The sequence below is a fragment of the Emys orbicularis genome, chromosome 16 (assembly GCF_028017835.1).
Source record: "Emys orbicularis isolate rEmyOrb1 chromosome 16, rEmyOrb1.hap1, whole genome shotgun sequence".
NCBI classification, from domain to species: Eukaryota; Metazoa; Chordata; order Testudines; family Emydidae; genus Emys; species Emys orbicularis.
Window position 1 is genome coordinate 7,337,229 of NC_088698.1, and position 21,200 is coordinate 7,358,428.

At 45.8% G+C, this 21,200-nt stretch overlaps 1 protein-coding gene across 1 annotated transcript in view; it reads right to left on the reverse strand.

Annotated features, from left to right (window-relative positions):
- Positions 1–533: 533 nt before the first annotated feature.
- Positions 534–21,200, reverse strand: part of TBX5 (T-box transcription factor 5) — a 43,177-nt gene continuing 22,510 nt past the window's right edge. Inside the window, exons 7-8 of the mRNA XM_065417791.1 lie at positions 11,172–11,398; positions 534–1,114 (exon numbers count right to left, since the gene is read on the reverse strand). Of these exons, the coding sequence (XP_065273863.1) occupies positions 534–1,114; positions 11,172–11,398 (808 nt within the window). The remainder of the gene's footprint in view (positions 1,115–11,171; positions 11,399–21,200) is intronic.

A 21,200-nucleotide genomic window follows, 5' to 3' on the forward strand; every position in this document is an offset into this window, starting at 1 on the left:
TGTTTTTGTTTAAAAAAAAAATAACACACACTGAAATCCACCCTTTTTAGGCCTCTTTAAAAAGGGACAGTGTCTTTTTGAGATAATTGCAAGAATATATATATATATATTATTATTATTTATTATATAACAATGTCAACATCAAAAAAAAAAAAAAAAGTAACATCCTAGTTGTTTTCGTCCAAGCACTCTGATTGTGTTAAAGGCAGCAGGAATTGTGTGTTCACTTGAAAACCAGACGGAATGAGGGCACAAGTTTTGTGCAGCAATAACACAAAATTTGTTTAAGTGTCTGGAGAAGGGAATGGCGGGGGGAGTGTGCTGTTTTGTCGATTTTCTTTTGGAACAAAATAATAGAAAAAAGTCACAATGAGTTACTATTTAATCTGTGGTTTCAAACAGCTGATCGGATCAGTGTCCATCTCTCGCGTCCTAACTGTGAACATTCAGTTAAAGGAGTCTTGCAGAATATTCTTGTTTGTTTGTTTTCAATTTTTCATGGCTAGATTTCTTGCATTTCCCTTATTGCCTTGTTAGCTGTTCTCGCTCCACTCTGGCACCATGCCCACCCCATGAACAGAGTGGTACTGGTGAGGTGAAAGGGTTCTGGGCACCCCATGGGAATAAAGGAATTCTGCTGGCTGTATGCTGGGAGGAGATTGGATGCCCGTTTGAGGTCCACACTGCCGGATGATGGGCTGGTGAGAGACAGATGTTTGGTGCTGGAACATGCTATGTGTGTCCCCTATTTGTGGTGATGTATGATTGGCCACACCAGTGAGACGGGGCATAAGAGGACCAGAGGTGAAATGGGCAGAGAAATGCTGGTAGGGTAATCTGTCCATAGGCTGCATGGCAGTCACTGTGCAACTGCTGTAAGATGGCACGGTAGGCCACGTATTACAGCTAATGTCTTCCAGGCTGGGCACAGGGTCCGTGGGGGGAGCAGAGCTGGCATACATACAAGCTTGGCGCTGAGCAGATTCAGTCCTGTACGAGGTATTCAGTCCTTGCTGCTGGGAGTAACTGGACCTGTAGAAGGGATCCTCATCTGCTGGTGAGGTTTCCATGTAGGGTTTCTTGTACGGATGCTCAGTGGTGGAACATTCCTCATCTGCTGAGAAATAAAATGCATAGTTATCAATAAGAACATGTTGCCCTGTGTTGAGCCTCCCATCCTAGGATCTTAAAATGCTTTACAAGGATGGGTCAGTAGCATCATTATCCACGTTTTTTCAGAGGAGAAACTGAGGCACAGCAAGGTGACTTGCCCACAGTTACACACAACTGGGTCAAATTCTGCTCTCAGATGCATTGCTGTAAAGCTGGAGCTATTCCATGGAGCTGACCCAGATTTACATTGGTAAAACCAAAAATAGCATTCGACCCCAGGTCTCCAGACCTCCCAGATCCCTACTTTGTATTCTAGAAAGGAAAACAGGCTACAAGATAACCAGAGAACAGCCAGGACAGAATTTAGCAACAGGTAACAAAATTCTGTGCTAGGTTAGGTTTTCCACATGAAGTGCCTACAGGTCACCTTAACCTTAGTCTCAGGGAAATCCTTTAGAAATAAGAATGGGAAATGTTTATTGTTAGGGTCCAAGTTTATGTGATGAGAGACAGTATGGTCCAATGGATAGTTCATTAGCCTAGGACTGGGAGACCTGGCTTATATCACTTGGCTCTGCCACTGACCCCTTGTGTGACCCTTGGTAAGTCATGGCACATCTGAGCCTCTGTTTCCCTTCCCACCTTTTCTCGGTCTTCTGCGTTTAGACTGCAAGCCCTTTGATCCAGAGACCGTCTCTTGCTATGTGTATGTACAGTGCCTAGCACAATGGACTTCTGATCATAGCTGGGGCTTCTGGGTGCTATTGTAATCCAAATAATACATAATGATATACTTCAGCTATAAATATGGAGTTTACCATAAACCCACCCTGGATTATATTACTGTTGCCTGATCGGAAACATCTAATTTCAGGGTTTACACCCCTAAATCAAGTGTGACAAAAGCAAAAGCAGCTTTCACTACTAAATCATAAAGAGCTTTTTCCAGGGCCGTCTTTGGTTTCTGCAGCATCAGTAGTTGAGTTCATAGCAGCAAGAGGAATAAGAGAAACAGCTGAGATGCAAATCTCAAATAAATATGTATTTAGTCATAGATTGAAATCCTGGCTCCACTGAAACCAGGGGCAAAATTCCCATTGCTTTCTATGAGAGAGGATTTCACCCGTATTTTTAATGCCAGATGGGACCATTGTGATGCTCTAGACTATGTCCTAGCCTGACTTCCTGCGTAATGCAGGTTATAGAACCTCACTTAGTAATTGCCGCATCAAGCCTATAACGTCTGGTTGAGCTATAGTTGAGCGTTCGCATCTCTTTTAGAAAGACATCCATTCTTAAATTAAAGACTTCAAGTGATGGAGAACTCACCAGGCTTTAAATAAAGTCTAGAAAATATCTAGAAAAGTGGACTTCTGACGCTGAGTTTTCAGAGAAGGATGCAAACACGAGGGCTGGTCAAAAACTTTCCATCTAAATAGTTTATTGAAACCCCAGTTTTCTGTCAAAGGTTTGTTTGTGAAAAGGGTCTGCTTTTCATGCACAAAAATTGAATTCTCATTGAAAAATGAAGCACCTCAGAGTAGAAAAGTTTGCAGGTTTTGGCTCAAAATTGAAAAAATTCTATTTGGAATTGTCCCCACAGTGCCTCACAGGAGTTCTATTTTGGGTTCCTCAGGACCCTACATTTCAAGACTACATTTCCCATGATGTAGAGTGGCCAGAGACTCCCTTGATCCACTGCAGTGGCCCAGCAGGAGGGGGAGATCATGGTGCATCATGGGAGTTGTAATCTGGCCTGATATCCAATTCCATAGAGGAGAATCAGGGCATGAGGCACTCAAACTCCAACTCCCATGAGGAACCACAGCAACATTTTTGCAAATAAAAATGTTCAGGTTTTGGCCTAAAAATTTGGGGGTTGGATTATTTTTTTGCCAAAAAGTCAAAATTGTCATGGGGATGGGGGGAGGGGGAGAAGGGAAGGGAAGGGGCAGGAATGAACATTATCAGACCAGTTGTAGTGAAGAGTGAACGTGCAAAGATGCAAGTACCCACCAAAATATGTGTACACACACACTACCTTCAAAATGCATGTGCAACTATCATCTCTGCAAGTGTGTGCTCTCCTGCAAATACAAGTCTGCACATAATGTGCCTGCAAAAATCCCCAGGCACCCTGGTTGCATGCAAAACCTAGTATTTGCATGTGTTGTCAGACTACATCTCCCATGATGCACCATGGGCTCCCCTCTTGCTGGGACATCGCAGTGCATCATGGGAATCCCTGGCCATGCTACATTGTGGCCGATGTTCTCTTGCCGCAGAACCCATCCCACAGAGAAAAATGGAGACATAAGGAAAATATGCAAATGTAGGATCTTGTTGGTGCAACCAGTGAAACACACTTTTACAGGCTTGCCCATAGCTCACTGCTTTGAAAATTGGGATACTTAACAATTGCCTGTATATCCAAATTCATATACCTGGGGCCAAATTCATTTCTGGAGGATTGCAATCCCATTTTACAACACTGAAATCCACATTTTAAGCAAACACCAGAAATCTGAATCTCTAGCTATAGATACAGCTATAGATAGTTTACACTGACAATCAGTGGATATTGTACACTTTCAGCTGCACTTAAATCTGAGAGTAGAAGAGGAGAACAGCACAATTTTGGGGTGAAATTTGGTGACTTTTTAAAAGCAGTTAAACAATTATTACTTGGGTATAAACATGCATTATTCTCATTATCATTGATCGGATGGATCTCAGTAGTACTAGAAAAACAACGAGGAGTCCGGTGGCACCTTAAAGACTAACAGATTTATTTGGGCATAAGCTTTTGTGGGTAAAAAACCCCACTTCTTCAGATGCATGGAGTGAAAATTACAGATGCAGGCATAATGACACATGAAAAGAAGGGAGTTACCTCACAAGTACTAGATTAATACTAAATTAGTACTAGAATAAAGCTTACATAGTGTCAGGGAATCATGGACATGATAGCCCTAATCCAGCAAAGCACATAAATTTAAGTCCTTTTGAAGTCAATGAGATTTAAGAACAAACTTAAAGCTAAGCACATGCTTTTGTGCTTTGCTGAATCTGGGCCTATATCAGGAGATGGATTTAGAGTAACATCCTGTCTAACCCTCCTGAATATTTCAAAATTCTGGTCCCAAGAGCCGCTACTGAATAATAAGAACACTAGGGCTGAAAAACGTCTTGTAAAATGAAGCATTGTTCTGCTAATAAATTTTTCATCATTAAGCTGTAACACAGCCCCAGCTATGCTCTGCTGGCTCTAGGAAACAGCAGCCCTGGGTTTTACTGTTTATTTTCCTTTTTAAAAAATAGTTGAACTTTGCGTTTTTTCATTGTACTAAGAATTTGCTTGAGTTACAACTGTAGGTTGTTGATTTTTCCATTTAGTCAGGACATTCTTCTCCCTTCCACAGCAGAACCAGGCAAACCTCTCCAAGTTCTATACCCTTTCCCAGATTTACTGTCAGGTGCAGAGAAAAAATAAACCTTTCATTTTGTAAAATCAGGACATTATAGGTCAGATCCTCAGCTGATGTAAGCTGGCATGGTGCCTATGAATTCTCTTGACATCAGTTGAGAAACGGGCTCTCTACTTCCACACTTCAGTTTCCCCAAAAGTCTGATACCAGCCCCCCCAAAAGAATTCTATAGTTTATCCTAACTGCTCTCAGTCTGCCCTTTGGTCCATCTTCCCAACCCCCACCCCTGCTCATCCTCTGAACAAGTTCTTCAGTAAGGAATAAAATGCCGGTTCATCTTGAAAATAGTTGCCATTGTGCAGTGCAGAATCCAGTTCCTCAGCTGGTGTAAACTGGCAAAGTTCCATGGGGCCAGATTCTCTGGTCTGCTCTGCTCCCTTTCCACTCTTCCCAGAGCTCCCCAGCTGGGAGTACACCTGGCATGGAGTCCTGAGCAGGCACAGAGCTGACAGATCAGATTCCTGTGCCTTCCTCCCTACAGCTGGCAAATGGATCCTAAGAAGCCATTGCTATCTGGCACAGTTTAGAGCAACCCCAAGACACCTCTAAACTGTTCGGGGGCCAGGACACAGAATCCAAGGGCCATAATCCTCATCCAGACTGCTTCCCCACTTCCCAGCCTACAGTGAACATAGCAGATAATCTTGACCATTGTCTTCAGTGGACGTGGGCCGATTTACATCAGCTGAGGAACTGGTCTTGTGTGATTTTTCCTTGATGTTAATAACCTGATAGCTTTCTAATGTATTCATTCTTGCAGGGCCCAGTCCTGCAAGGTGACAAGCACCCTGACCTCTGGCTACCATCACTGGGAGCTGAGGCTGCTAATCATCTCACAAGATCAGTCTATTATGATGGGCAAACCTCAAAGGTTTGAGGGTTCTGCTGAGTGTGGAGAAGCAGTCAAAGTTTGGGCAAAGCTTCTCCAAAGTGTATCCAAGCAAAACGGAGACTGTTAAATTAGCTGGAAACTTCGTGAGAACTGGCTTCCTCACAAGGAATTTGGTGCTCCTTTTATTGAAAGGATTTGAGCATAATTGGACCCAAGATTTTCGGTATTTACGACTTCCAGCTGGGTCGTAAATACCACAAGAAGAGCTTTTTAAATGGAATTTGCACATTTCTACCACTGGTCCCATCCAGAATCAGGTACAAAAATGTAAACTATATGGGCGGTTTTGTATCTTGTGGGTCAGATCCTCAGGGTTTCTCCTTTCAAGTCACTGAGGATCCGGTCCACTAGACTCAAGGCAACAAAGACTTGGGCCCTGTTTTTGTTTATAGAAAAAGTTTGTCCACATTCATCAGGCTCAAAAAAAAAAAAAACAGGTGGGCTCAATTTGAGTTTATGCTGAAGGCTTGAATGCTTTTTGTTATTATTATTCTACTCAATCTAGTTTACCCTCCCTGGGTTTGAATAACAAGCCGAAAGTTATAAGGCCAACAAGAAGTAGCAAAGAAAACAATTCCTGGGAGGAAAAGGGAAGGACCATTTTTAAAATCGCCTAAGCAAGGGTGAATGATGCCTGTATCCTGGGACATGGGTCCAAAGAAAGGACTCACGAATGGACTTCGAGCCAATTGCTCAGCTCTTATAAATCCACTGGTCCAACAATGTCAAGATCCGCAATACTGCTGTTCAACTCAAAATAGATTCCAAGGCAGAAATGGCAGCAATTTGTATGGAGACTTTGAAGGAGGGAGCCCAAAGTTGGAGCATCCCAGGATGGGGGTTCAATATCCTATGGAGACAGATACATTCGCAGGGTCAGGTCAAAGCCCTTGTTTGCTACAAAGGCAGGGAGGATGCATTTGGTACCTTTGGTGTCAATAGGATAACCATAAGTAACCCCTTAGACTGAACAACAGCCACTGAATTGGGCCTCCTAAAACTCTCAGAAACTGGGATGGTGTATGGCAAAAAAAAAAAAAAAAAAAAAGACCTTAAAGGAGAAGTTGTGCGGATTCTATTGAAAAACAGGGCTGTAGCTTATCTGTCCAGTATACAGAGAAAACAACAATCCTGCTGCTTCCCAAAGTGAAGGAAGAAATGGGTAGGACGAAAAAGAATGGTATAACAGTGCGGTACTGAATCGACAGAGGCGTGTGCCCTAATGGTGCCTGTTACGAGAAAAATGGGCATTTCCATATCTGTGAAGACCTACTGAGGCTCGGTGAAGCAGTAAGGAGAGAAAGTCATATTCTTTCCACCATGGACGGTATCGTCTCCAACTTCGCTGGTACAACAATTTGGAGCTAAAAGTAGCTAATCTGTCATCTAAAAACCATTCTCTTTATGAACTACTTTAAACAGACTCTGTGTGGATAAAGCACAGGAATGCACTGAAGTAACTAAAGACTCTGTTGATCTCATCTCTAGTACTGCCATTTTATGAGCATTTCAAGTCTACGGCACTTTCGGAAGACACAAACAACAAAGGTCTCAGTTACACCAAGATGACTGGAAGCCTGTAGCATATTATTCCAGATGACTTTCAGATGCTGAGACCAAGTATGCCCAACTAGAGAGAATGTTTGTCGAGTGTATGTGCATGCAAAGAGGGCCACAAGATATTTGCAGGGTCTTATCTATAGAAAGCTTATAACAGACTGCAAGCCACTCATGCTATTAAAAACAGTAAAAACCTAGACATACCTCCTAAGACAGCACCTACATTTTTTAAGATTTAGATTTATTCAGAATACTGCCCCAACAAAGCCCCTGGCATGATATTTAAGAGCGCCATGGATCACCCGGATTTTCCAGAGGCTTGGTATGATATAGAAGCTCATGTAGGTGCCCTTTTGAGTGGTCTGCCAGGCTCGCCGCTGACATTTAGAACTACTAGCACTGATAAACAACTATAAACTGTATCCAATTTTATATGGATGACCAGTCAGACCAGTTACTTGTCAGAGCATCCGCACCCAGCATGTGACTCCTATGGAATAAGAAGAGAACTCACCAAAGCTGAAGGTCTGATTATCTTTGGCACATGTACTCTAGTCCTTCAGGCTTGGCAGGATGCTGTATTAGAAAGGGTACCTAAGGGACTTCACAAAATGCTAGGAGATGGTCCAAATGCTGGTGTGAAGGCCCAGAGTAGGGCAGGTGCTGAACAACAAGGTAGAATCCTGGGATAACCAGAAAAAGCACAAGCCAAAGAATCCCTTGTACCCACATAATTATCCAGAAGGGCTTGGAAACAAATAGCACCTGACCTGTGTGACAAAAAGGCACCTACATGTCTGGGAACCACTGGTTATATTTCTAAATCTGTAGAAATTCTATTTCTGAATAGACGCACAAGTCAATGGGCTATAGGAATCTTAAAAGGCTTTTTTTTTCTTCTCATTTTGGCATTTTGGAAGAAATTGTCTCTCTCAATGGGGCCCAGCCCTGAGGTCCAAGCTTTTGGGATAAAATATTTCTTCCTCTCTCATCACCCACAAGCAGAAGGACTCAGTGTGGTCTCTGAGCAGCATAGATTGTTAAGAGAATTCTACAGCAACAGGATCCCACATTAGCCCAGCTGTTCATCTACAGGGGAAAACAGATCAGTCACCAAGGTAAGTCCATCTTTGCTCAACAGATAAGAACAATGCTACTAACCACAGAGGCAAATCTTTGTCCTAGCAAGTGGTTGAGAGGCTGCTGGGAGATGTGAGATGCCTCAGGATTTCCCCTTTAGCCTTTGGCATACAGATCAAAACTTACCCAAGCCTAAATCAAGAGACCCAGTCCTGATAAAAATGGATAAGGAAAAAAAAAAACTGGTCATGACTAACTGTTGCAGCTACACTCTGACAGTCTTCATGGTAGAGGCTGATCAAAGTGTTTAGCACAGAAAGATACAGGCAGCATCTTCAGCTAGTTCTGGACGCAGCTGAATTACCCTGTGATCCCAGTAACCATTGTACCCACCGCACAGCCTTGCTGAAAGGAGATATTTCTGTTGAGACTAGCGTACAGGAGTTAATGCCTCTGCGGATTTGATGATCCAAGTAAATCAATTGAAGAAAACCCTCCTCAAGACCAGAAGCTGAGCAGAGCTGGGTTAATAATGAATCTGGGGAGCTTATATTTTTGTAAAGTATTAAAGCTCATTAAAAGTTATTTATAAAGAAAATAAAGTGAGGGGGGAGGGGAAGATGTGAAGTGATGTGCGCTGTGTTCTTAAAACTGTAGCAGGAAGCCAGGTAGGAGTTGGATCCGGGAAAGTACAGTGAAGCGAAGAGAGAGAGTTAGGGGGATACTGTTTTCCTTATTCTAATAAAGTTCCTTGTTTCAGTGTTAGAGGAAAGTGACCCGTGACAAATGCAGCCTGAGAGTCAGGTGAAAGCTCGGGTCAGGTTCTGATTTATCCCAACTGGTTTGCTCATCCTTCGTTACTTTTCTTTTTAATTAATCTCACTTTGCAAAGAGCCACTTGGCAGCTATGTTAGCTCTCTCTGTTTCCCATTAACTTCTTGTTTCTTTTCTTTAAGCCCTGGTGGCTGTTTTCGATTTATTAGATGCATGGGGTGGGGTGGGGGGGCACAGAAAGGAAGGCAGAGATTCAGGCTCCTGAGAGGTACAGTTCTGGGCTCAGGGAAGAAGTCGGTGGTATCTGACAGGACACTGCCACTCTTTGATTAAAGCATTTGGCGGCTTTGATAAAAGGCCCTTAACTGCTTGTGCCACTCAAGCCACTGGAGAGATAGCGAGGAGACAGCAGACGAGGGCTCCCTTTGCCAGTCCCCTGCACTTTCACAGGGCCATGCCTGCCGAAAGGGGCTGGTGAACTTATTGCTGAGGAGATATCGTCTCTTCTGTGACAATAAGAGGAAGTGAGATAATTGGGGGATTGAGGGAAACCACCCATGGAGCCACCACTTAGCGGGAATCCCAAAACTGGAAGGAAACCTCTGTTGATTCCTTATCACTTTACAATGTGGAGGCCGATGATGAATTGCTTTGTGTGGCCGGGACACACAGCAGTCAAAGATTGCCGTGAGTGTTTGTTGTTGTTCAGGCTTTCTTGTTTTAAAAAAAGAGCATGGGGGAAGAGGGTCTGGCAAAGGTTACGCTAGTTGTGCAGTGGAGCGGCACTCAGATGCACCGGAGGCGGGGCTCGAACTAAGGGAGGGAAAGGGTAGCAGCTTTCTCATGACTAAGGCCTGGTCGACACAAGGGGGGGATCGATCTAAGTTACGCAACTTCAGCTAAGTGAATAACACAGCTGAAGTCGACGTACTTAGATCGACTTACCGTGGTGTCTTCACCGGGTGAGTCAACTGCTGCTGCTCCCCCGTCGACTCCGCCTGCGCCTCTCACGGCGCTGGAGTACAGGAGTCAACGGGAGAGCGCTGGGGGGTCGATTTATCGCATCTAGATGCGATAAATTGACCCCCGCTGGATCGATCGCTGCCCGCCGATCCGGCAGGTAGTGTAGACATACCTTAAGTGAGCTGAAGGGCAGAGTCTGGCTCTAAAGGGGGGTGGTCTCCTGGACAGGGGGTGGACTCATGTTCTAGGAGGATTGGGTTCTGTTCCTGACTCTGCCATTGACTTGCTGCGTGTGACTTTGGCTCTGCTTAGGTTATAACATCCTCAGGCATTCCCCATGTCTTACTGCATGTATTTGCAGCAGCTAAAAGGATGGGTGATCTCAGTTGGACCTGTTAGGTGTTACCATAATGCTACTAAAGGTGACCTAGAGCAGCCTTATGCCTGAGGAATCAGTGCTAGGGAAGTCACTATTTTTTCCCCTCTGGCATGCCTCTATGGCTCAGTCTTGCAAGCTTTCCCCCCCTGACTGCATATGCCTTTCTCCTGCTGGTGAGCAGCTATTCACAAAAGCAGTCCCACTGACGTTAGCAGGATTACTCATGTCTGTAATTGCTCCTCAGTCTGAATATGGGGTTCCCCGTAAAGCTTTGGCAGGACTGGGCTAAGGTCACACAGCAGTCAGTGGCAAAGAACTCAGGTCTCCTGATTCCCAGTTCAGTTCCCTATTCACTGGACCAAAGACTTAAAGGGACAATAGGCCCCATGCAGGCTGTCTGCATTGGGGTGTATTGCACCCAAATATAAGACAGTATTCAGCAAAACACCACTTGAAACCCAGAATATCTAGGTATGTGCATGTTTAGATGAACCCTTAGACCTTCTCAGAGGCTGTAGAGACAGATAAGTCACCTTATCTCAGTCACTGGCTAGCTTTCTGGATGTGGATTTGACTTGTAGCTGTGTTGCCACCTCTGTGTTTTAACTGAGCTGCTCTTTCGGAACCGAGTTGAATCAATCCTGTTGATACGAACAGTGGCAAGACAGCTCGTCAGCCAGCGCAATTCGGCGTCGCTCCTGACGTCAGTGGCACTGCAGTGGTTTACAACATCTGAGGATCTGGCCCAATGCGTGTAACGCAGGCGACACTGACAACAACAAGCCTTTGCCCATCCAAAGGACTTAACTTTAACCCGTGGCTGGGGAAATCAGGTATTTGTGAGGAATGCCAAATGGGTTTGACATCCATTTTTGCACGGGGAACCAATGAGCGAGATGAGGGGAAGTTGCCAGGGCCTGACCTTTTCTCTTGGTGCAGTGGTAGATCTGGCTGTGCTCCTGGGAGATCGGGTACGGGTTGGCAGGCGGTAGCAGATCCTGGGAGGTGCTAGACACCCCATTCTCGCACTGATACTGGGATGCTAGGTTGGAGGAGGCCGAGAGAACCCTGGTCTCACCACTGAAAGGGCTGTGATTAGAGGCCACTTTTTGTCTCACCGTGCTCCTAGGAACCACTGGGTACTCTTTACTGAAAAACACAGGTGAAAAAATGCAGCACGTTAGTATCGTCCATTTGCTCCAACTTCCAATAGAACCATCTCCCCAAGAATCTACGCTTTACTCATGTTTTATCGGGATAACACGCTACGGGGGACCATAGCACTGCTTATTTTTCTTCCCTCTAGGTCTCTTTAAACGTGTACCTCTCCCGCTCTGACTGCTATTATGTATGTATAATAATAACCAGACCTACTTCTGCCATGCTGCTTACGGGGAATCAAGCTGACTTGGATGTAAATTATATATCGCTTGCCTATTGCTGTTTCTGTTCCTTTCCACCAGCCTCCGTCAGTTTGTCTGTCCTCAGATTGTGATCTCAGAGCAGAGTGTGTCTAGAAAGCACACAGCCTACAATGGTGCTACCATAAATAAATAATCAATTATAAATAATCTAGCTGAGCACGGACGTCTGCCTCATCTTGGGGGCACAACAGCGTAGCTGAACCGATGCAAACCCCCAGTGTAAACATGTTGCGCCAGCATAAACTGGGACTTGCTCCCTTGCAGCTAACCTGCTTTGAAGCATCGTTGTAGCTAGCTAAAAACCTCACGGTGGACCAGGCCGTATAGTCCTTTTCATCCATGGTTCGCAAAGCACTTTAGAAATGTGGGTTGGCGTGATTATCACCCTCTGGGAAACTGAGCAGCTCCACGGAGGTCAACTGCACCCACTGTGTTATTTGTATAGCAGCCACATCCAAACAGGGCCGGCTCCAGGGTTTTTGCCGCCCCAAGCGGCACAAAAAAAAAAAAAAAAAAAAAAAAAAAGCCGCGATCGCGATCTGCGGCGGCAATTCGGCGGGAGGTCCTTCGCTCCGAACGGGAGTGAGGGACTGTCCGCCGAATTGTTGGACCTGCCGCACCTCTCCGGAGTGGCCGCCCCAAGCACCTGCTTGGCAAGCTGGTGCCTGGAGCCGGCCCTGCATCCAGAGACCTCAGCCAAGATCAGGACCCCATGGTCTGTCTGTGAGGGCATAGGAGGCTTTAATTGACACATCATGAGAGGCAGTTCCTGACTCAAGGCGTTTACAATTTAAATAGACAGGGCAGACACAGAGTGGAAGGGGAAACTGAGGCTCGGAGAGGTGAAGCGAATTATTCAAGTTCACCCTGCAGGTAAGTAGCAGAGCCCAGAATAGAACACAGGTCTTCAGTCTCCCAATCTTCTGCTGTATCCACCTCTGATGTATACATGGAGGTTACTCGTGTGACTAAGGTCTGCGAGCTGGAGTCTGGGCCTGATTCTGCAAACACATCCGTGGGACTCGGGCATTAATGGGACATCTTATGTGAGGAAAGGGACTCCTGGTTGCAGGATGGAGCCCTATGCAGGATCAGGCCCCTTGGAGAGAACCCATCGCTGTGGCAACTAGGAGCTTATTTACAAAACTTAACAAAGCCAATTATAGAAAACTCCCTGCAGCAGGCAGCGTTCCTCCAAACCGCTGCCTCTGCTGCTGCCAGAAACATTAGCAGCCATGCTGTCATGGGGAGAAAAAGTCAACCGAGAGCTCAAAGCCAAACAAATGTGTCTCACATCGTGCCCTGGAGCCGGCCAAATTTTGGGCTCTGGTCGTCTGCCAAGCAGAGAGCGTTGCAAAGATGGGGTCCCTTCCCCTGAGTTAGCCCATGGGAAGGGCTAGTAGGAGCCCAGCTTTGCTGCTGTGAAGGGCTTGAAGGCCAGAGGCCCCTCTCACATGCCTGGGCTGTACAGGATAAGAAAGAGGGAAAGGGAGTGGTATGAATGCACTGGCCTGATTTTGCAGCACCTTTCCCTCCCAGGGAAGCCAATGGCAGTTGTGTATTTCTAGGGCCTCAGAGATGCACCTTCAACTTGTGCGGGTTCTGCCCCATGCTCTTGTCAGGGGAAGGGTTTTGCCTTCTGGAGAGGGCAGGGGGCCATGGCCCTCAAACATCATGGAGCTCAGGGATCCCCAACTCCGGGTTATATCATCCTCTCTAGCACAGTCAGCAGCCAAGAGTGTTTTCCTCCTGTGTATGCTGCAGCCTCTGTACTCCAGGAACCAGAGTGAGACCAGGGATATAAAATGTCATTCAGAACTCTGTTTATTAGTTACATGACAAGATGGATCCTCCGGAGTCTAAGCATCCAGCACCTGAGTGTGCCTGCATCGTGCGAGAGACCCCTCACAATGGGAGGCCATCTGGTGATTACACAGATTGCCAGTGAGGAGTGTGCTCGACCCACTGGCAGCATGGGTCCCAATGCTACATCAGTGGTCTGCCCCCTCTCAGAGGAGCCAGGCTAAAGGGGAGTTTACACTTTAACTCCCGCTTGCATTTCCCCTTGAATCCAGAGGAGAGTATGCTGCATATAGTGCCTGATCCCCAGTCCCTTTTCCCTCTGCCCCAACATACCCTGAGAGCCCCCATTGTGCATGGTCACAAGGAGGGAGGGGCTCCCCTCGGCTTGGAGTGGGGGGACAACACAACATTGCTTCATTTCCCTCTCTGTGGCTGCTTTGGGGAACACGGGGGTGACTTTCCATGGTGTTTGTCATGGAGAGAGAGTAAGTCTGTGTAGGAATGGATCATCCCCTCTCTATTCACATGCACAACTCACACAGAAGTTACATATACACACACAGACAGTATAGACCACTACCTTCAAGAGGAAGTGATGGAAAATCGGGGGGTTGCCAAAAGTGTCTGCTTTCAGCTGAAAGTGTTGATTTTTGTTTTTTTGTTTTTTTGTTAAGAAAAACCAAATGTCTGAAAATCAGGATGTTGTTACTCAGAATTGCCACCACAGTGCCTGATGGAGTTGTAATTTGGGTATCTCATGCTCCTGTTCTCCTCTACTCAGACTTTATTTCCTGAAGATGCACAATGGCCATGCCATTTCCATGAGGCATCAGTTCCCTTTACATAGAGGGGAGACCCAGGGGAGATGTAGTCTGGCCAGGGAAGCTGGCCTGTCGAAAGAACGCGAAGTACAACTCCCATGGGACACCTCAGTGGCATTTGTCAGAACAGAAACGTTACGGTTTTCAGCTCAAATATATGTTATTTTGATTTTTTGCCAAAAACTTACAATTTTCCATGGGAAAAAACCCTATTTTTTGACCAGCTCTATATAAAATGTCCTTCTTCCAACTTGCCTATCTATCTACTCATCTATCCATCTATACAGACAGACATCTACAAATTTATATCTTGGTCTTCCCTGCGGTGTCTAAGTTCTCACAAAGAGATTTCTCTGGCACCATCTAAAGCAGCAGTCGTCTTGAAACATTTATTAATGTTTGCAGCGCACACTTGATATGTACTGTGAACATTTATCATCTGAGATTGCCCCCTTGGTCTTTAAAAATGCATTAGACATTTTTCAGTGCCGAAAAGTGACTGCTCCAAAAATAGCCAATTGTAATCGTAGGCCAAAGGTTTAATGGAACGCAAGGTTTTACTTATTGCTGGCACAGAAAGATTGCTGGGTGTAGGACTTTTGTTTTTCAAAATAACTGCATGAAGGGGGACAGGGGAACGTGAAAGGCTGCATGCTACTGGCAAGTGTATTCACCCTTCTGAGCAACAAGGGGATACTGTTGTCATACAGCCAGAATGCCAGGGCTCTACCTTTATATTACGATGTTAATGTAGTACGTTTTTTTCACATTAAACATTGTATATAAAAAGGCTGGTTTAGGAAAGAATTTACAAGGAGGGAAGCTATTTAGGGCGTTCGAAAGGACTAATGGTAAATGTTCAGTTACTGTATTTTATTACTGTTTTGCAGTAGAACTGAGGGGCCCCAATTGAGGTCAGGGCCCCATTTTCTAAGCATTGTACATACACATAGGAAGAGGCAGTCCCTGCCCCAAAGCGCTTACAGTCTGAACAAGCAAGAGATAGCCAGAAGACAGTATTCTTTTGTTTTATTACCATTTTACTGGTGGGGAGCTGAGGCCCAGAGAGGTTAAATGACTTGCTCAAGATCACGCAGGAAGCTTCTGGCAGACGCAGGAACTGAGCCTGGTTCTGCTGCGTCTCAGGCTCCATCTATACTTAACCTGCTATGGCAGCACAGCTGTTGCACTGCAGAACTTCAGGATAGACACTGCCTATGCTGATGGGAGGGGTTCTCCCCTGGGTGTGGGGAATCCGATTCCCCGAGAGGCGGTAGCTAGGTCGATGGAAGAACTATTCCATAGCCTAGCATTGTCTACACCAGGGGTTAGCCCGGCTTGAATGCATCACTTAGGGGTGTGGCTTTTTCACACCCTGGAGAGACGTAGCTATGCTGATTTAACTTTTCAGTGGAGACGAGCCCTGAGTCTACCACCCTAACCACAAGGCCTCACTGTCTCTCTTAAAGCCAATGGGAGATGCATGGCTAAAACCCTACACAGCTGTTTTAAAATCTGCCCCCTTAACAGAGAGCGGGGGGGAAGGAGAGAGAAAAGAGGGGAGGCAGGGGGAAGTGGTCCTTCTCCATGCCCCTGACCAGCAGCAGCAGGGAGGTCAAGGGATGATGGATTCCTGGAGTGACTTCTGCCTGCCAGACAGCGGCACCAAAGCAGCCGCTGGAGGTGGGGATCTGGAATGTCTCTGTACAGCCTGGCTAGCAGTACTAGAAAGCAGCTCCCATATGTGGTGGCTAAGTACAGTGGGTGCAGAGTAGGGAACTCGCCACGTGTCCTATGTGCCCTGTCAAATCAGCTCATGTTTTAAATACCAAATCCTCACCACAAACTGCTCAGCAACAACCCATAGGGCTTATAAAGAATCAGAGAAAATCACCAGCTGTTCTGCTCATGAATAGAAAAGGGGAGACATTTGGGGGACATAGAGAGGGGGGATAAATGATCTGTGATGAATTATTTGCCCATTTCTAGTAAAATCTATTGCATGCTCAGAGGAACGAATCCTTGCTCAGTCACAGTGCCCATCGACATCACTAGGAATTTTACCTGGCTAGCCCTGAGCAATATGTTTTGAGCAACAGACTCAACTCCAGTTTCATTGCCTGTTCAGCAAAGGATGTACAGGCAATGAAAGAGTTAATGTGGGGCTGCGAGGCCAATTATGCTACCTGGCTGCACCTGGAGGGAGGGCTCAGCTTAATGAAAGATGAAGCCCAGCTGGGGAAGAAGCTGGGTGGTGACTATAAAGAAGGGAAGCCTGACTGAGAAGGGAGTGGCAGGAAATAATTTTCCAGTCATGCTTTAGGACTACAAAGTGGAAACATGAGGGGTGGGATGTCAAGGAGGCAGCCCAGGAGTAGAGTTAGCCCTGAGATCCTCTTCTAAATAGAGACATGGAGCAGCCTCTGGCCTGGAGCAAGCTCTGGTGCTGAGGGTCCCTGATAAAAGTGCAGGACTGGACTTCCTGGGAGGTGTTCAGCTGAGTAAGGGAAATGTGAGCGGGATGAGAAGTCAAGCCTGAGGAGGGCAGAAGTTGGGTTAAATTTGAACTTTGGTTGGGGGATTCCAGCAGGCAGCCCCATGAGCCCTGGCCCTGACAGAAGGACTAACTTGAAGAAGCTGTGGGAAAGGCCAGTTGACAGGCTTTGGTAGAAAGAAGGTCAGGGAAGCTGCAGCACAGAGTCTGACTGAGCAGACATTGGTGGCTGGTAGGGTCCTGGACTGGAAACCAGTGTCGGGAGAGGGCCTGGGCTCTCCTAGTCAGCCCTGGAGATGATGGTGCCAGAGCTGAAGACCTTTCGTAAGGACATTGGATTATCTGTGGACATTGTTACCCCAGAAAGGGTGGGACTAAAATGTGACCAGGCCAGGGGGCTGAGCCATGAGAAGAGAGATGACCGGAGCAACCTGTCAGCTGAGCGCTCTAGAGCTGAAAGAGGCACTCCATCATCCCGAACCACAAGCGGCTGCATCAGTGGTAAGTCCGCTCTTCGACGCCACCCTTTTTAAGTTCAAAGTGCTGGCAAAGTTCACAAGCCCATATTGGTTTTATTTATTATCAATAAGCTTGGCAGAATTTGATTATTTTTTTTTAATCATTGAGAGATTATATTAAGTGTTTTATCTATGCAAACTTTCATAGTTGCAGGAAATTATAGGGTGAGAGGGGGTCTGATGATGATGATTTAATGACCGTAAACACAGAGATTCCAAAATGTAAAGCTTTAAACAATGCCGCCTAATTATCTGCAGCTCCAGTTCTGTGAATGCTGGAGCTGGCTGTTTTAGCAGAGCTGTAAATATGTGCTCCATGCAGCATTCTCTAGAACATGTTTTATACACATTAAGATGGGACTCTGAGTTCTCAGGCAACATGTTTCTTTCTTTGCCTATCTGTGAATTTCAGTTATCGGTGGACATTTTTGTGTGTGTGTACGGTAAAATTCTACATCAGCAACGTAGATAATTAGCCTGGGAAGGACTAGAATTTTAACAAGAAAGGCATTTAAAAGAAGGGTAAATGGAGAGCTGAGCAAACTAGACAGGGAGGGCAAAAGAGAATATAATAATCGCCGCCTTCAAGAGTCAGAAAAGTGGTTCTGTAAAAATCCCACCTCTTTGCTCTACATCCCCCGGCTCCCTGTGTGTGTCTGAATTTTATCTGCTTGTTTTACTGGCAAACAACTTTTGCCCTCTATGCAGAGCCAATGCAGCTATGGGAGATTAGGCTGCAATCCAATGTGCCTCCTGCATCATCCGAGAATTGTCAGCTAGGTTGTGCTTGCAAAGGGCCAGGTTTTCCTGCATGTGTGTGTCTTGCACACACCTGGCTGGCACTGTGCATGGCAGCTCCAATGTGCACAGGCAAACTGATTTCAAGATGTGCATGCACACACATCAGTGGACTAAATTCATGGCTGTACAGAAGACCAGTCTAAGGTGTATGCATCACCCAAATCTGCAAATAGGGATTAAGTGAGATTTAAATGGTATATAATCCTTCCATTGACTCTCTGCCCAGTTTATGCACCTCCACTGAAGACTGCATGGATACACACCCACACAAGTTGGATGCTGCCATATTTGAAAGTCTGGTTTAGAGGCCACAAACATCAACCATGCCTCAGTGGAGCAGGGAAGAGGCAAAGACTGTTTATGCTTCCATTTATCCTAAGCCATCTGGAGAGCCAAACTAGCCTCTGGTGCAAGTTAGAGCAGCCATAGGGCTGCTCTATCTTACGCCAGATGGAATGGTCCCTAAAGAATGTTCCACTTGCTGGAAATTAACAGAGCGCATCAAGCTCTTGTCCCCTCTCCAGTTCCCTTTCCCCAGCCAAACCAGATACAAGCACTATGCTAAGTCCAAGATTCCCCAATGCTGGAAGGATCCTCAGTTCCAGCTTTACAGTAGCTTTTAAGTACATTAGTGTTTTGCATTGCAGGGAGGCAGCCCAGCAGTTGTTTGCTGTTGTGCGTTTAGGAGGCACAAGAAGCACAATTTGATTTTCAGCTCTCCAGCAGAGTTTGCAGCACTGAAAGTCAAACAGCTTCATTTGATTTTGCAAACTGAAATTGAATCCTCATAGAACCTCACCATGTGAGTGTCGTGCCACTTTGCTGACTGCAGAGAGGTCCACGCCCCACTTACATGAAGCAAAGCAACTGGCATGTCATTAAGTAAAATTTGGTTTTATAAGGTGCCTCTTCTACAAAAGGTGCCCCAAGGCCCTTGGACAAATATGAAGACTATCCAGAGTTATCCTAATTTGTTTAAACAAAAATTTGGAAGGGAAATTAAAACCTCATGCTGCAGGGCTTAAACCAATCTCTAATAGAGATCAGGATGAGACCTGATGTGAGGGCAGATTATTCCATTTCTACTGTGAGATCTACACTTTCCTCCAAAGCATCTTGTACTGGCCAGTGTCAGAGACCAAATACTGGGCTAGATGGACCTTGGGTCTGGTCCGGTCTGACAAGTCATATGTTCCTAAAGTCAATAAGATGAGTGCAATAGCTAACTGCAAACCCAACGGGTCATATCCACTAATTTATCACTCACATGCAGCCTTGGGCAATCAGGAATGGTTTTATTGAAAGGTTGGCCAGGACACTGAGGTTATCCTTTACTCTTTTTTTTGAAGAGAGTCATGGGATCTTTAACTCTTACCTGGTCCTCTATCTTAAGCAGAGAGGGCTTATGTTTACCAGCTCATCATGAGATGCCCCCTCTATAGCTGCAGAGTCAAAACTGGGGATGGACCTAAGTGCAGATGTGCATATTTGGCACAAAGGTGTTTGATTTTAGGCCAATTTTTTGTTTGTTGCTCGGAACGGGTCAGGAGAGGAATGGAGGTTAGACACAACTGATGCAGGAAGAGGAAGAGAAATTCATTAATATACCATCCCCCAACAAAAAAGCCTGTAGAGTGTAAATTTGCATAATTTTAATATTTGCATAATAGTTACCTGTATAACTAAAAACAGGTGTCTTAGAAGCATTCTTGGGAGAGTGTCCTGGGATCCTGAATTTAGTTAATCTACATTCTGAGAGAAGTCAGAGGAAAAGCTATGACACACTGCCTTCCCTCGCCAAATGACTCCCTGATCTCCTACAAAATCCCCCCTCCCTGAGCTATCAGGCCAGCGCCATGGAAAGCAACCGAGTGGCTGGGTTACGTAATGGAATGAGCTGAAAGTCAGGAGACTTGGTAGGGCTGCACTATTCCATCTCCACAGCTGTGCACTCCACATCGCTATCCAATATCCCATCCTCCCCCTGCCTCCCGGCTTGAGAGGTGATTTAATGAGACCAGTTTGGACAGGTGCAGGTAGCAGTTTAACACTTAACACTTCCACACACAACATCTGATACCAGAAGTGCAGCCTGATGGGGGCTGAGGAGGGGAGTTACAGTGCGGTGGGGGAGTTCACCAGAAGCTGGGAGTGGGTGACAGAGGATGGATCACTTGATTGCCTGTTCTGTTCATTCCTTCTGAAGCACCTGGCATTGGCCAGAGTCAGAAGACAGGACACTGGCCTAGATGAACCATTGCTCTGACGCAGTATGGCCATTCTTATGAACCAGAATTGAGAATACAGGAGACCTAGAGCTATACTAAGTTGAGGGATCAATAGGTAAGCGAAAAGCTGGGGCATACGCCCTACTCAAATGGTTACACTTATGCCTGATGCAAACTCTTTAAAGCTAATGTTTTCAGGCTAAATATCTAGTCTTAACTGTTGCTGAATGTGAGTATGGGGAGGGGCAGGGGAATAGGAAGGTACCCTGGAAATTTTGATGTCAGTATTAATTAGCATTTAACTGTGGTGACCTTCTGGAGATTGTCTGGCTGCCCTGTAACTCTGCACCAGAGCAGTGAAGGAAGCATCAGCAATATTATGCTTCCCTAATAGAGATTTTGCAACTCTTATTGTAGTATCTGCAGAGCATGTTGGAGTGGTACCCATGGACCAATTCCTTAGTCTTACTCTGGACTTGATTCAAATCCCAATGATCTCAATGAACTATATGCATCAGGCCCTGGGTTTGTAGTCTGTCCTTACCCAGGCAACCTTCTATTGGAGTCAGCTTGGCAGAGCAGGGACTGAGCAACATCTCCCCACCAGGGGTGATCATGGTAACCCCTAGTGGGGGGGGTTTATCTTGGGAAGTGTCTAAGGTGACGCATGGAGCTGCTGAGATTTCATTGAGCCAGAGCATGGGAAATGAAAATGCAATGGTAAGATGATAGCTTGCAATGGAACAACCCCAGTTGCATCAAGCATGATGGACCTAGCCAAGAGATTTGGTGTTAGCATGTCATCCTGAGCAGACACTCCTTGGTGAGTCCTCAGATTCACCCAAAAATTCCACCAGCACCA